At 35.5% G+C, this 17,403-nt stretch overlaps 1 protein-coding gene across 23 annotated transcripts in view; it reads left to right on the top strand.

Moving 5' to 3' along the window:
- The window catches only part of Wnk1 (WNK lysine deficient protein kinase 1), a 112,958-nt gene that overhangs the window by 63,025 nt on the left and 32,530 nt on the right, over positions 1-17,403 (top strand). For 21 of the 23 annotated variants that reach the window (XM_085687021.2, XM_087904315.1, XM_087904317.1 and 18 more), the window contains exons 6-9: positions 755-974; positions 2,279-2,612; positions 4,009-4,196; positions 12,366-12,446. In XM_085687021.2, coding sequence (XP_085543147.2) covers positions 755-974; positions 2,279-2,612; positions 4,009-4,196; positions 12,366-12,446 — 823 coding nt within the window. Of the gene's footprint in view, positions 1-754; positions 975-2,278; positions 2,613-4,008; positions 4,197-9,396; positions 10,636-12,365; positions 12,447-17,403 lie in introns of all 23 variants that reach the window. The other 2 variants (XM_085687005.2, XM_085687018.2) reach the window with 1 other exon arrangement.

The raw sequence follows: 17,403 nt of genomic DNA on the forward strand, positions 1-17,403 counted from the left end.
ATCCACAAGTTGTTGATAAGGAATTGAAGGCATTTATTGTAATAAATAAAGGTTGCTGTTATAGAAACTACCAAACTAGAAAACAACAAATTTATGTTTTAGTTATTATTATATCATTTATAACTGTAAAACTTTGAGAAAGAATCTTAACCTTCCTCTTCCTTCATTTTATAAAAGTCAGGAAATGGTATTCCGTTGTTATTGTTCAAGGACGAGAGAAGGTCCTACACAGTGTTTTGTTGTCATTGTTTTTTGTTTGTTTGTTTGTTTTGTTTTGTTTTTTGCTACGTTTTGTGATATTTTGAAGCTTTGATATCCTGTGTATTATATCCATAATCATTCTACTGACTAATGAAATTAGATCATTTGATTTAAAACTTGTCCCTATCAGCTGTTAATAAAACAGATTGGCATAAGATGGTAGGCTGGGGATGAAGAAGTGTTTGTCTACCATGTGCAAGGTCCCGGATTCCGTTGCCAACACACACGCACACACAAAACGCTGTAACATTACCATTCAGATGGACTAATGTTAAAATGAATCACAAATTTTACCTAGTTTTTTCTATCATAGATTTTTTTCTCCTTAATTAAATAACAATAAACACATACATTTAAAAGTCATTCTTATGCCTGTAAATGCTCTGTTAGTCTGAGTCCAGCTTGGCAACATAGGAGATACTGTCTCAGAAAGAGAGAGAAATATCTTTTCAAACTAATGACTTCTTTTTTTAATTTTCTTTTTCTTTGAAAGATATTCCATCAAAGACCTTTTGAACCATGCCTTTTTCCAGGAGGAAACAGGGGTACGGGTAGAATTAGCAGAAGAAGATGATGGAGAAAAGATAGCTATTAAATTATGGCTGCGTATTGAAGATATTAAGAAATTGAAGGGAAAATACAAAGACAATGAAGCTATTGAATTTTCCTTTGATTTGGAGAGGGATGTACCAGAAGATGTTGCTCAAGAAATGGTAAATTGACCCCTAACTGTTATAGATTTATGTATACTGATACCAATAGGGGAAAAACAAACATCTAATGAGTGTTGTATGTTGCATTTCTCATTAACATGAGGTTGTGTGATCCCATATGTTTTATCTTTAGATAGGCGGATTTTTTTATGATTTATCTTTTAGACCTTTCTTTGTATTTTTTTGTTATTGTTTTGATAATGTGGGTTGGTTTTAGTCCTGTAAAAATTTTATATGAGGAAGATAACATGTAGTTATAAGTGAATGATTAAAATAGACTGGAATGTATTCTGGAGTCTTTCTGAAAACTTATAAAGGTGAATAACTCTAGCTGACTGTAGCAGACTTTAGTCAAAATGTGTTAGTTATGCTGTTTTGCTTTGGGAACATTGAATTTATGTTTGCCCTGTTCTCTGAGTGCTGAAATTATAGGTATAGCTAATCAGACCAAGTTTGGAATTGTTTCTAAACATTGGTTAACTTTTGATCCATCATTATAAACACTAGAGAGAGATACAGAATTATAAGGTATTTTCACTTTGGTGGCTGGAGAGGTAGCCCAGCAGTTACCCAAATTGAGGAACTCACAACTGCTTATAACTCCAGCACCAGGGGATTGGATACCTCTGGCCTCTGTAGAACCTGTACACACACATACAATTTCAATAATAAAAATAAATATTATGAAAACAGTTTTTACTTTGAATGGTGTTTTCAAGATCAAATCACTCTGATGTATCCTTACTTTAAATATGTGTAAAAGATCACTGTTCTAAAAGGAAACCCTTAGCCAAATCTAGGTATGCCCCAGTGCCTAAAATAGCCAATTATTATACAAAGGTAGTCATAAAATAACCTTACTAGGATTTATTAAAAAACAAAAAAAAAACTATTCGGTAGTAGAAAAAGGGTCAGATATGAAGGGGGGTACTTATTTTTTATTAATTTTATGTAATGTTCTATAGAAATGGTGGGATCTACTCTTTATTTACCACAATTGTGGGGAAACATATAATGCAGATTGGTAATTTTACTGTTTGGTGAAGAAGAATCCTAAGGTCTCTGATGTTAGTGGCACACATCTGTAATTCCAGTACTTGAAAGCTGAGGCAAGAGGATTTCAAGTTTGAGGCCAATTGTAAAATTGATCTCAAATATTATAAAACTTGAAAAAAATACATGCACCCCTCCAAAATGACTAACCTACTTTTCTTCAGTGCCTTTTGTTTGTTTGTTTGTTCATTTTGTTTTGAAGTAATTTTCTCTAAATATCCTTTTTCTTCATATATTCTTTTATTCTGTAGGTCGAGTCTGGGTATGTCTGTGAAGGTGATCACAAGACCATGGCTAAAGCTATCAAAGATAGGGTGTCATTAATTAAGAGAAAACGAGAGCAGCGGCAGTTGGTGCGAGAGGAACAAGAAAAAAGAAAACAGGAAGAGAGCAGTCTCAGACAGCAGAATGAACAACCACCAAGTGTTTCCCAAGCAGGAATTCAGCAACTCTCTTCAGCTAGCACCGGCATACCAACAGCTCCCACCACTTCTGCTTCAGTTTCTACACAAGTAGAGCCTGAAGAACCCGAGGCAGATCAACATCAACAGCTACAGTATCAGCAGCCTAGTATATCTGTGTTATGTAAGTGTTAGGAGAAGTAAGCAAAGTGCTAGTGATGCTTTTGATTATTTCCGTTCTTGAACTCATTATTAATAGAAGGGTGAAACAGTGAGAAAATGTGCTTATGATACAAGGGTATTTGAAAACTTCTAGTGTCTTGACATTTTGAGTTTGTAGGTTATTTATCTATTTTATTTAGTTCCTTCAAATTAAATTTGCAGAGAATAAAGGGTAAATAAATTTCAATTTATAATTGAAGCTGTTAATGTGGTTTCAGCTCTTTTAGCAAAATTACTTAGGAGACCAAAAGTGCTCAGTAATTGAATTAAGTATTTATCATCAAGTAAACACAGGTCTCCACAGAATAAGACCTCGAAGTTGAATTCAATTTAAGATGATATCATTCAGTGACAATCAGAAATTTTTTGTTTTGTTATTGCTGTTTTGTTTTTATTTTGGTGACAGGATTTCTCTGTGTAGCCCAACTCTCCTGGAACTATCTCTGTTGACCAGGCTGGCTTTGAACTCAGAGATCCACCTTCCTCACCTTTCCAATGCTGGGATTAAAGACATGCACCACTACTGTCTGATGAGAAATTTTTTTTTTAAGATTACTACTTTTTTGTACAAGTCCCTCATTTAAATGTAGACAGGTGCCATGTTGGGCTGCCATCTGTCAAAGACCAGCCTCGATGAAACTCATACATACCAGGGTAGGAGCATGAGGATTAATTAGAATTATTAAGCAAAAGAAACAAGGATATAAGAGACAGAAACACAAAACAGCATCAGCAGAAAGTCAGTGAATACTGAATTGTGAATCCGTCCTCATTTATTTTCCACACACTTATGTACTCCAAAAGGGAAGGGGGGTGGCAACAAACTTCATTCAAATCTGTTCATAAGGAATGGACTTGAATTCTCCGACCTTTGGTCCGGGTGTAGTGGATCCACCTCTATACCCAAAATACTAATTAACTAACACCCTAAGTCAGAATCTCTTGTTTATAGCCACATCTGTTGTCAACAACTTTGAGAGAGCAAAAATAAGCTCAAACTCTCTGACTTCCAGTCAAGGTGAAACAGGCTCATATCTTAATAAGACTGCTAATTTTGGGGTGGGGGGGTTGTTTGTTTGGTTTGGTTTGGTTTGGGTTTTGGTTTTTCAAGTCAGTGCATGTCCTGGAACTCGTTCTGTAGACCCGGCTGGGCTTGAACTCACAGAGATCCAGCTGCTTCTGCCTACTGAGCATTGGGATTAAAAGTGAGCTCCACCACCACTGGTCTATTCAGTTTTTAAAATTTACTCCAGATTTAAACAAAGAGATAACCAATAACATTAATGTAATGAGTCTACAATGTGAACAGCTTCTCCCTCTTCCATCTCCCACCCTCTAATGATTCATTTATCCTTCAGCTGATGGAACAGTTGACAGCGGTCAGGGATCATCTGTCTTCACAGAATCTCGAGTGAGCAGCCAACAGACAGTTTCCTATGGCTCCCAACATGAACAGGCACATTCTACTGGCACAGCACTGGGGCATACAGCTTCTAGTATCCAAGCACAATCTCAGCCTCATGGGGTGTATACACCCTCAAGTATGGTGAGTAAATGCATAAGAAAATGTAATACTAAAATGATAGCCAATAGGTAATCTTCAAATTATTTCTTATGTCATCTAGGTAGCAATGTGAGTCTAAGGTAGAGAATATAAATGGTCTAGTCAGTCATTGTTGTCTGTGGTTTTCATGTGGGTGGATTTAAATAGTAAAATGCTTAAAATTTTTATCTGTACTGAACACGTACAGACTTTTCTTGATATATTCCCTAGTAATACAACAATTTTTAAATGCCTTTTGAATTGAATTGGGTATTATAAGCAATCTAGAGATTATATGCAAATACTATGATAATCTATATAAAAGTTTTGGACAACTGCAGATTTTTTTCTGTTGGGGTGGCTTGGAACCAACTCAGCATAGAGACTGAGGGTTGATGTTATTTATAAAGGAAATAAGTTTATAAGAATATAACCAGAGTAGTTTTGTCTGGGTAACATACACATTAACAAGTGAGAATTAGCTGAACTTCAAACACAAAGTAGCTGTGTACAGTAAGACTGAACTGCACTCTCTTCAACACCTAGGAATTAAATCTGTTCAAAGTGGCATAAACTAGATACAACAGATGATTTGTGGGTGGAGCAAGGCTTTTTAAATTTTTTTTGAAAGCTTACTAAAGTAACAAGTGTTTCTATAAGATTTTTTTTTTGTACAAAAACCAGGTAAGACCTTCCAAACTATTATAGAATGTTGCATGTAAGTATTACAGAGTAAAAGAATCCTTTTATTGTATGACCTCTGACTAATTTATTGCTTGTATTTAGTTGATCATCAGTTGCTATGCGTGTTCCTTTCCCAGTATATGTTCATTTGCCTTTTCCTTTATTTGGTATTTATTTTATTACCAGTTTATTTTCAGAGTCAGCTTACAGAAGTAATAAATTTATTGGAATATGATGTATATGCACATTGTCCTTTTGCAATAGCGAAAGTTAAATTAGATGAATAATAAAATATCCCCATTTATTTTTTTTGCTGACTCTGTGAGGTGTTCAGAGGAAAAAAAGATCATATACTTCAGAAAGGAATTAGATGATAACTGTTCACTTTATATCACTTCTTTAGTACAATCTTTAAGCACACTGATTTTCCTCCCTCCTTTCCAGAAGGCTTTTAATCTGAACTTTGTAGAATTCTTATATCTTCATTAAGTGAAAAAAAATTTTTTTTTTCAGGAAAATACTTTCACTCATAAAAGATGTTTGTTTTGGAGTCCATTGATGGATCAGTTCTGCTTTGGACTTAGGTCCCAAGATGAATGGCCACATTAATTCAAAGAAAAGTACAATTAATATATACTAACCTTTTAACAATCTGTTCTTAACCTAAGTAGGGCAAATGACCTTGGGTGATTTATTTCCATATACTGACAAATATTAGTTGTCAGCACTTCTTCATTTCTTTGTTTCACAGTTATTTTCACCTCTTGGCTTCCTCATCATGGGGGTTATATTTTTTTTTTTAAAGAGTAATAGGATTGATCATTTATCCAGATTTTAAATGCTCAAGCCATTAACATTAGTTGTATTTATTTGTTGCTCTAAAGTTAGACTGTCTCTAACTTTTTGATGATAGTCTTCTATAGAGTGATTATAAAGAATTACAAATATTTAGAATAATAAAACACTTTATAATCCTACTCTTTCTTTTTCATTTCAAGAACTTACTATGCCTAAGAGAAAATTTAAAAAGAGAGACAAAGGTAAAAATTTGTAAACAAAATGAACTTAATCATGATGATACATACTGATGGACTCCAAGTTTTGCTAAAAGCATTTCTTTGCAGCCAGTTTTGTAAAAGAAAAGATCATAAACTTGCTCCAGGTACCATCACAATATTAGACTAGCTTTGTAGCTCTGATCAACCCTTTCTCTTAGGGCACTACAAACTTTGTAAGTTTAAACTGACTTTATCATGTGGGGGAGGGGTTAATTCTTTAGAGATTCAAATTGAAGGCATTTCCCCCACTGACTCCTTTATAAAAGTACACAGTATTTGTAATACCTAGTGGTAAACTTCAGAAAGCTATTCTTTTTCTTGTCTTTGATGATGACTTTTTAACCTTTGTACAGAAAGTTGCAAGTGTATCTTGTAGACTATCTTCTAAAATAGAAAGATTTTTCCTCAAGTTTCTAGAGCTCTTGCAAATAATCTACTCCTAAAATCTCCCAAATTTTATACTTCAGTAGAATTTATTCTTATACTCTTACTAAATTTTTATAACTATAGTTCATTGTTACCTGTATGGTACCCCATTAGTCAGTTTTTATTAATTCATGCACTTAAAAGTTGGTGTTACTTCAAAATAGTCAAGATCATAATTGATCTTTTGTTCATATGAGAAAACCTGCAAAAAAAATCAAAACAGGGAGACTAGTTATGATATACCAGCTGAGCTTTGTAGAATTATGTTTCACCTAAACATTCTTTTTTTTTTTTTAAAACTTTGCAGAGTTGGGGAGGGTAGAGCATTTCTTTATGTTTACTATGCCCTATTATCACTGTACATTTAGTTATTTTGTTTTCAGAGTACTGTGTTTTTCATGTGTGTTTGTTTTCTGTTTAGCCTCGTCGTGGCCGTAGCATGTCGGTTTGTGTTCCCCATCTTTCTGCTGTTCCCTCTCTATCCCGCATCTCTCCCAGTGCTCCTTCTACCCCACCACCAGTGCTGTCTGCACCTCTTTATCCTTCCCTCCTTCGGACTGCCCCTGAGGAAACTTTTGCCGAAAATCTCTCTAAAGCATTGGAGAGTGTCCTGCCTATGCACTCTGCCTCTCAGCGCAAGCATCGACGCTCCAGCCTGCCTTCCCTCTTTGTCACTACTGTATGTAAATGTAAACTTCCTGACAAGTGAAAAACTATTTACCAATGAATACATCCAGGCATGGAAAATTTGATTAAAGAGCCAAACTAAACTATTAGCTTGGTTATATGTTGTGCTTTTAGGATGACAGCTATTCCTATAGAAAACATTTTTTTAAAAGAATACTTTAAATGAGAATAAAAAGCAAGGAGGCAATGAGATTTTGTTTAAATAGCACATATCAGTATAGCTTTTATTATACTTTCCTAGCTTCCATTGATAAAAGGGTTTGAATTTTCATATCTTAGCAAAACTATGTGTATTACTCATTATTAAACTCATTATTAGCCTAATCAAAAATTGATTCTATCAAATATTAACCAAATGTGTTCTCTCCTCAATTTATTCTTCATGGATACAACTAGTTGAATCCCTTGATTTTTAAGCCAGTCAGTTGAGGAGTAAAAATTGATTTTAATTCAGTCATTTGTGTAAAATGATATGTCAGGAAGCTAAAAGGCTGTTCCCTCTTTGGGAAGTACTTTTTTGCTCCACAGATTACATAAGATTGGGCATAGACTCTACTGAATATATTAGATAAATATGTAGCATATATAACTTTTCTCATCTCCATTAATGTCTATGAAGCTACACAACTTCTCAAATTACTTTACTTGCTGTAAGACCTTGCTTACTACTTTTCCAAACAGAAAATATAGTTAATATTCTGAACTAGTGTCACCAGAATTTTAAGATATTTAGTTAGGAAAATGACAACCTGTGTTATGGCTTTAGGATAAAACTTGAATAATCATTAAAATGTTAGCATTTGATGCAGAATACTCCTAGCAGGATGAAGAAATGGCTCGGTGACTAAAGTACTGCAAAAGTATGGAGACCTGAGTGCAGATCCCCAGAACCTATGTAAAGCCTGGCGCAGTAGTTCACATCCATAATCTCAGTTTTCCTGTGGTGAGAAGGGAAGTGTTAACAGACTCTTCAGAATCTCGTGGCTCTCCAGCCTGTTGTAGACTGCATCAAACAACAGAGACATGTCTCAAACAAATTGAATAATGAGGGCCAACACTTGAGGTTGTCCTCTGACCCTTTCCCCCCCATACCCATTTTTGTGTTGTTAAGGATTGAATCTGGACCCTTGCATATGCTAGACAAGCACTCTATTGAGCTATATCCCTAGCCTAAAACCAATATCTTTTAAAAAGGAGTTCAGTCCTTAGTAGGGAATTATGTGCATTGCATTTGGCAAGCTGCGAGTCTAAGCTCAGTCTTAATTCTGGGAACAAAAATTGCTATTGAATTGGTTTTGTTATTATTATATTACCTCCATTTTATCTGATTTGTCAGAATTAGAAAACTCGTGGTGTTCAACCCTTATTAATGTTCAGAAGAATGATTCGGCATCCCTAACATTTTGTAGTAAAACTATTAATTGTAGTTTTGGATACAGAAAGGAAAAAAACTAGTCACTTATCCTTTTATTGTCTGTTTTTTTTTTAATATGGTGTCTCATATAATTGCTCAATATGGACTTATAGTCCAAAATCCCCCTTCCTCTGTTTCTTTTTTTCCCCCAAGATTCATTCATTCATTCATTCATTCATTACGTGTACAATGTTCTGTCTGCATGTATGCCTGCAGGCCAAAAGAGGGCACCAGATCTCATTGTGAGCCACCATGTGGTTGCTGGGAATTGAACTCAGGACTTATGGAAGAACAGTCAGTGTTCTTAACAGCAGAGTCTATCTCCCCAGCCCTCACCTCAGCTGCTTAAGTCCTAACATTATATAAGTGTGCACCATTGAACTTGACTTGTTTGTCTTATACCGTCTACCAGAGATCCCTTTTGATTTATACTATTACAAATTTCTTCTGATTATTTACTCTTAGTTGATGAAAATAATACTGAAGCTTCTAATAGACTGCTATAGTAACAATATTGAACAGTAGCTTAAATTGAAGTATATTTTTAATTATAAAAATAGTAGGATTCTTTGTTGTCCTTTAATATTTTATCTTTAGGCTTTTCCATTGACAAAACTTTAAGAATGAACACATTTATTATAGATAAATAGAATAATTATTTAGGAAGTTTACTTCATACCTTTGCTTTGAGAGAGCAGAATTTGTGGAAAAACAGCTGTTTTTTTATTCAAGGAAGTACCAAAGATTGACTTTATTGGCCCTGGATGTATTTAATGGATTTTTACTATACACATAATTTCCAAAAGCATTGTTAATTATTAAAATTTTAGTGTGACCACTTCATGGGGTTACACAGAACTATCCAGCTATGCATGTCTGATGTAATTTCACTTACTGAATGTATGAATTACTTGTCTTATTCATGTTGATACAGCCTCAGTCCATGGCGCATCCGTGTGGGGGGACCCCAACATACCCAGAATCACAGATACTTTTCCCAACTATTCATGAACGTCCAGTTTCTTTTTCACCACCTCCCACCTGTCCACCGAAAGTAGCCATTTCCCAACGACGTAAGAGCACCTCCTTCCTGGAAGCCCAAACTCGCCACTTTCAACCCCTGCTGAGGACTGTTGGCCAAAATCTTCTTCCACCTGGTGGCAGCCCAACTAACTGGACACCAGAGGCCATAGTTATGTTTGGTACTACAGCCGGTAGAGTAAATAGAGAGCTATGTGAGATGCAGGCCCAACCTGTGTTTGAGCCAGCCCAGATTTACAGTGACTATAGACCTGGACTAGTACTGACAGAAGAAGCTCACTATTTTATTCCTCAGGAAACAGTTTATCTAGCTGGGGTGCATTACCAGGCCCAGGTGGCAGGACAGTATGAGGGCATTTCATACAACTCACCAGTACTGTCAAGTTCTATGAAACAGATACCTGAACAGAAGCCAGTGCCTGGGGGCCCTGCCTCAAGTTCTGTCTTTGAATTTCCATCTGGACAGGCTTTCCTGGTAGGACACCTTCAGAATTTAAGATTAGATTCTGGACCCAGTCCAGCATCACCCCTCTCTAGTATTTCTGCGCCTATCAGTACAGATGCTACACATTTGAAATTTCACCCTGTCTTTGTTCCTCATTCTGCACCAGCTGTGTTAACTCATAACAGTGAGAACAGAAGCAACTGTGTATTTGAATTTCATGCTCAAACACCAAGTTCTTCTTCAGGAGAAGGAGGTGGGATTTTACCTCAACGTGTTTACCGAAATCGACAGGTTGCAGTGGACTCAAGTCAGGAAGAACTGCCTCCTCAGTCAGTTGGATTGCATTGCCATCTGCAGCCTGTTACTGAAGAACAGCGTAATAACCATGCCCCAGAATTGACCATTTCTGTGGTAGAGCCTATGGGACAGAACTGGCCAATAGGAAGCCCAGAATATTCCAGTGATTCCTCTCAAATTACTTCTTCAGATCTCAGTGATTTTCAGTCACCTCCCCCTACAGGGGGAACAGCTGCACCTTTTGGCTCTGACGTCTCATTGCCCTTTATTCGCCTGCCTCAGACAGTGTTACAAGAATCCCCACTTTTCTTCTGTTTCCCCCAAGGAACCACAACTCAGCAGGTCTTATCTGCCTCATATTCTTCAGGAGGATCTACACTCCATCCACAGGTTATAGGAAAACTTTCACAATTCTTTTAAACTACCCTATTTTGCACTAGTGCATTTAAATTTTCTATCTCATGTCCCTGAATCATGGATTTATGAGGAATGTTGTTTATTTTCTTAATAGAATTTCTTTTGTGGTTATAAATATTTGTACTAAAGAATGAACTATAAAGCAGAAACTACCTGGTTTGCCTGTGATTGTAGTCGTCAGAATTAATGACTAATCTCTATGTGGAAATTTACCTTAGTAATGAAAATGCAATTGTCTATTTTGATTATTTAGATACAGTAAAATGATTTAGTATAATTTCTTCCTCTAAATAAGCTTGTAAAAATTAAAGAAGTATAACCTTAAAGGAAAATGGGAAGTAGCGAAAACTTTTGTGTGTGTCATGTTAAGAAACACAGAGCCTTATGAGTAGGACTTAAGAAAGCACATCTTATGAATTTGGCTTAACAAATGAAGGTGTAGTTTTGAAATGGTATCAATCAAACCACTGTATTAAGGACCCAAATGTAACATTAATCAGGACTATGTCAAATTTTAACAACTGTTAGAGTCTATTGTGTAATGATTTTATTGGGTTTTAATAATGGATTACAAAGGCCAGGAACAGTAGTGTCTCAGGCTTTGTTCTCTCAATATATTTAAAAATTTAGTCACATGTACACGAGTATACATGCTCATACAAATATAAAATGAGACACAGAATTAAAGAAGTCAGTTATGACTATTTCATATACTCTTTAAGTATGTCAGTTACTTGGAATAGTGGTAAGAAGCAGAAGGACCCTGAAACTTAAATAGCGTGGGCACACTGTATGCTCACATTATCCTTCAAACTTTGCAAAGAAAAAAAATTAAAATAGATAATTTAAATTTTCATCAAGTGTGATATATCCCTGTAAACATTGAAGAACCTCTTCTAAATTGAAATGAAACAATAACGGTAGCCTTTTCGTTTTCTTAACATATGTCTGTGTGCATAGTATACATGCATTAATTTCCCTAACATATATTCTTGTACTCTATTCTCAGTTAATATAGACTTGTTAAATGGAATAAGCTGTTCAGTTTCTCAGACCCAACATGGTTCACATTCTCTGGGTTGGTTAATCCTTTGTTCTGAATGGGGACTTGTATGGTCATTATAGAATTTTTAGTAGCGTCTTATAGCCATTTTCCCTAGTTTTGACAATTAGAATGTCTTCAAATGTTTCCATGTGTTACCCGAAGCAACCATTACATACCTGTTGAGAAATTTTTTTTGAACAGACATTTCACATTTTTTATCAGTTACTATGACTACAAGAAATAGCAAAAGATAACCAAATTAGCACTTTTGAATGGTTTTTATTTAATTAATCTAAATTAAATGTTTTCATGTTGATATCTTAACACATTTTTTCCTGTGACAATTTTATTATTGAATCTAACTATTCAAGCCAGCTAAAACTTTAGCCATCATTAATAGTAGGTTTTTAACATCAATGTGTTTGTGGTTTTGTTTGATTTTACCTGAGATGTGATCAGAAATGTTCTATGATCTTTTTCCTAAACTTACCTTATAAAAACAAACAAATAAACAAAACCCAGAGGTCTGTCTTGTATTACACTACCAAACTGTTTCATTTCAATCAAGCAGTCTTCTGAGGATCTGAAGTATTTATACAAAAGTCTAACTTTCATGTGCATAAACCTTTTCTGATTTATATTTGCCTTTTTATTTCAGGCACAGGGGCAGAGCCAAGGCCAGCCTTCAAGTAGCTTAGCAGGGGTTCTATCTTCACAACCTGTCCAACATCCTCAACAGGTAAAAATGTTATGGTGTTACATTATGTTTTATCAGTGGCCAAAAGCACTATTACTTTATGAGCTAGATTTCTGATATAAATGGCTTGCTAACTTTTTGGAGAATAATTAAGGGGCATAACATTTCTGGCATTTAGTAGTATTTTAGGAAATCTTTCATTTTGATTAATTTACTTATAACACTTGAACAATTTACTAGGTATATGTTGAAATTTAGAAGAATTGTTACATAATTTGTCGTCTTAATGATTGTATTCATGAGGTAACATATACAAAGAAAATGGTTTCTATTTATGTTTTATGACTTGTCCACATATAAGAATTTTGTCATCTTTAATCCCAGCGTTTGAGAGGCAAAGGCCTGGTGAATTTCTGAGTTCAAGGCTAATCTGCTCTACAAAGCAAGTTCCTTGACAGCCAAACTACAGAGAAACCTTACCTCAAAAAAGAAAGAGGGAAAAAAAAGGAGACATTTTGTCATTACAGCCTCCCATGGTTCATGCCTTGGATAGTGAACTTGTTATTAGTTATTAGTGGGATAGTGTATCATATTTTGCACTATAAGGGAATAAATGAAAACCTACAGAACAAAATAATTTTTTTTTTCTTTAAGGGAAATGGAGTGATGGCTCACTAGTTAAGAGTATGTAACCAGGTAGTGGCCACACAGCACTCGGGAGTAAAAGAAAACATAAAAAGCAACTACTACAGGAAGTGTTTTGTTTACAAGAAAGGGTTTCTCTGTGTAGCCCTCTCTGTCCTGGTACTCACCCTGTAGACCAGACTGGCCTTAAACTCGGAGATCTGCCAGCCTTCACCTCCCAGTAACTGGGATTAAAGGCAAGTACCACCATGCCCGTCTGATTTTTTTTTTTTTAATTAAATTTTTGACATGGGATGTTTTGTCCCAGAAGATCTGAGGAATTCAGGACATGAATTTAAAAAGAGCCAAACATCAATAAAATGGCTAATCTTAAAATTCAAATAGTTTATCAATACTTTTGCTTAGCAGATTTTTATTTACAGGAAATCATTCATTTTGAACAATTTATTAATTAGTTGTTTCAAGCAAGATTTATACCCATCTGTTTAATATGATAAACTATTTCATTGATGGTTCTTCTACTATAGTTTTAATGACCATGTTGTAAAGTGACTTCTAATTTTTGAAACAAAGGCTTCATTCTTATTATAAATGGCCTTTTTAAATACACTAAGTGGCCATATGGTCACTTCATCTTTATGGAGGTTAAGTTACAGGTTAGTGAGATGACTCAGTTAGGTAAAGTTTCTCTCTCTCTCTCTCTCTCTCTCTCTCTCTCAGTGCTCTTGCCTCTGCCTCCCGAGTACAAAAATTAGAAGCATGAGCCACACACATCTGACTCACACTGACATCTTAATTTGCTTATATTTCGATATAGGCCAACACTAATAAAAGGAAAACATTTATATGCTGTGCTTTTCCTTTTCTCAAGAAATGTGTCAACTGTCTTAAATACATATTTATGTTTACATACATACATACAAATATTACCAAATAAAGGAGAAAGTGAAATAAGTCATTAGGTTCAATACTGAAAGTATGTGGGGATAAAGTAGCATAATACTATAAGTAAATGTTAGGTTGAACTAGTAATATGTCTGAATGTGATTATGTGCACTTGGAATGCCAACATTTAGGGACCTTACAGCAGAATCATAAGTTCCAGGCCAGCCTGGGCTACCTAGTTACTTGTACTTTCAGAAAAGAGAGTAGTTCATAAGGCCCCAACTCTCTCTTAGAATACGTGAAATAAGTATCATATCTTAAAACAGGTCAACAATGTAGTAGAGATGCGTCCTTTACTTCCTTGCATGCATTCATTCAGGTGGAACCTGAAACAGATAATATAATCTTTTGGATAACAGCAGTGTAACTATTTAGGAACAAGTTCACTATTATAAAAATCTTGGTTTCTAGTTGGTTGCTGGGGGAAGGAAGGAGAATCATTTCTTCAGTGGTGTAGCCACTGAAAAGTATGCCATGTTCCAGTAAATAACCTCCTGTGCTAATGCAACACTAATTAAACTCATCCCCCCCCCTCCACGCACACACACACACACCCTTGAAAGTGGAAGGGAGATTACTTGAGAAATGGAAAGGTTTCTATAGAAGAAGGAAGGAAGAGAAAGGATAATAGTAGTGAAAATGACTGACTTTCACTCTGTGTATTTGAAACTGTCAGAGAGTAAGAATAAAAAAAATTTGAACAATATAAAATAATAAATTGAGAAAGTGCTAGATAGTTGATTCTAGTGGTGGATAAAATGCAAATAAATGGACCATTAAAATTAATTTTTCTTTTGGTTCCATTTTAGATGTTATTACAGCATATTTTAAATTTAGAGGAATCAAAATTATAAATCCAGTTTGTATAAGAGGTATATGTAAGCTAGTATATTTTACTTTTGTAGAGTTTCTCAGGTAATAAGGAAGCAACAAATTACTGAAATTTAAGCTTTCTGTATCAGTGACTTTTGTTTTGTTGTTGTAAAATTAGTTTATTAAAACTAGATATTTAAAAGCTATACTTACCTGTGACTGGGTCTATGTGAATGGATGGATGCAAAGAAGAAAAGGACCTCTCTCTTTCATGTTGGTAATAGTTTTATAGTAAGGAAAGACATACACCTCATCTGAAATTTAGTTTATCTTGTGACTTTTTAGAATATAGTAAATGAGGAATGTCTTTTCCCCTGATTCATTGTTGTTTTTATCAAGAGTTATAATGATTAAAGGCTAGAGATATGACTCAGTAGTTCAGTCCATTCCAGATGCCTTACAACTGCCTATAATTTTAGCTGTAAGAGCTACCCTTCTCTTACTACTGTGCTCATCTGTCCACACATGTATACATGCACAAAAATTATTTAAAAAAATAAAGCTTTAAAATGGTATCATTTATATTAATGTGGTGCCCTCAATATTTATGACTGTAAAGAAGGTTGTAGGAAAGATAAACATATCTTCCATAAAAGCATGTACAAAGGCTTCAGATATTCATATTCTTCTGTTCAGCCTGGGATCTTGTTTATATATCATTATGCAGCTATGTCCTACCAGTAAATAAAAGCTATTTGAACTGATTTCTGTGAAGAAAGTCTACACAAAGCATAATTCTCATCATCACTGTCTGACTGATCTATTGGTTATTAGCCAGTGTGATTATGCAGAAGCAGGTGGCATGTACTTTTGGCTTACCAAATGTATCATTTCTCAGAAACAGTACTCTAAGGTACTCTTGACATACCTGTCAGTTGTCTTTTAAGGAGTAAGTTCATAAAAAGAAAAGGTATCCATTTTTGTTACCCCTTTACTCTTTCTCAATATTCCCAAGTAAGCCAGGGTTTTGTTTGTTTTTTTTTTTCTTCTTTTTTCTTTTTTTTTTTTCTTTTTTCTTTCTATTTTCTGACAGTCAGCTGAGATGGACTAACATGATTAACTCTGGGAGAACCTAAATAATGTAATTGTAAGCATAAAATGTAAATGTAGACCCTATCATTATTTTCATTTTACTGATGGAAAAGCTAAAACCTGAGAACTTTGGGAAACTATCTCAAGCATATGGCATCTAAGAGGTGAAAGCACTTTAAATCTAAATCTTTTTCCATAGCTCACCATTTCACTGTCGTGTCTCTGGCAGAAAAATAGACATGTTTCCTGGTTGGAAAGGGTTTATCAAGAAGACTTTATGGAAAAAGATGATATGTTATAATTCAGATTCCTGCCAAGGGTGGGGGAGTTGTAATTTGGAACATGTAAATGGAGCAAAGTTAGAAAATTATAGGACAGAAACAAATAAGTTCGGTTTAAGGTGGATCTTTTCTATTTTAAGAATACTTACAGCCAGGTGGTGGTGGCACACTTGGAAGGCAAAGGCAGGTGAATCTCTGAGAGTTTAAGGTCAGCCTGGTCTACAGAGCAAGTTCCAGAACAGCCAAGACTACACTGAGAAACCCTGTCTCGAAAAACCAAAAACATAAAATAACAAATTTACACTTGTCTGTATGTGTGTGTGTGTGTGCGCGCGCACACATGTACATACATGCACATGCACCCTTGATTTAGCTAAATCATTATGATTTAACTAGAAGATAAATTTGACTCTTTTTTTTTTTTTTTTTTTGAGGCAAGATTTCTCTGTGTGGTTTTAGAGCCTGTCCTGTAACTTGTTGTGTAGACCAGGCTGTCATTGACCTCACAGAGATCCTCCTGCCTCTACCTCCCGAAGGCTGGGATTAAAGGTGTGCACCACCATTGCCTGGCAAGCTGATTTTTATGTTGAATCTTCTTTTTTGTTTTGTTTTTCGAGACAGGGTTTCTTTGTAGTTTTGGAGCCTATCCTGGAACTAGCTCTTGTAGTCCAGGCTGGACTCAAACACACAGAGATCTGCCTGCCTCTCCATTTCAAGTGCTGGTATTAAATGTGAGTGCCGCCACCACTCAGCTGAGTCTTTTCTTAATGGGAATGAAGGAGACAAGCAATAACATTTCAGAAGCTGTGGCAGGAAGATTTGTTCAACCTGATGTATAGAAAGAGTTGAAGACCAGCATTGCTTAATTATTCCCTTTAAAAAAAAGGGGGGGGGTTTCCCCCAGGCGGTGATGGTGCACACCTTTAATCCTAGCACTCAGAAGTCACAGGCGGGCGGATCTCTGTGAGTTTGAAGCCAGCCTGGTCTACAAAGTGAGTTCCAGGACAGCCGGGGCTGTTAAACAGAGAAATCCTGTCTCTAAAACAAAACAAAAAGATAGGAATTTTTCTGTGTAGCCCTGGTTGTCTTGGAACTCGCCCTATAGACTAGGCTAGCCTCAAACTCAGACCTCTACAGGCCTCTGTGTGTGTGTGGGGGGGGTGTTACGACAGGGTTTTACCGTGTAGTTCTAACTGACCTGGAACTCTGTAGACCAGGCTTTC

The sequence above is a fragment of the Myodes glareolus genome, chromosome 3, assembly GCF_982192425.1.
Source record: "Myodes glareolus chromosome 3, mMyoGla1.1, whole genome shotgun sequence".
Taxonomy (NCBI): domain Eukaryota; kingdom Metazoa; phylum Chordata; class Mammalia; order Rodentia; family Cricetidae; genus Myodes; species Myodes glareolus.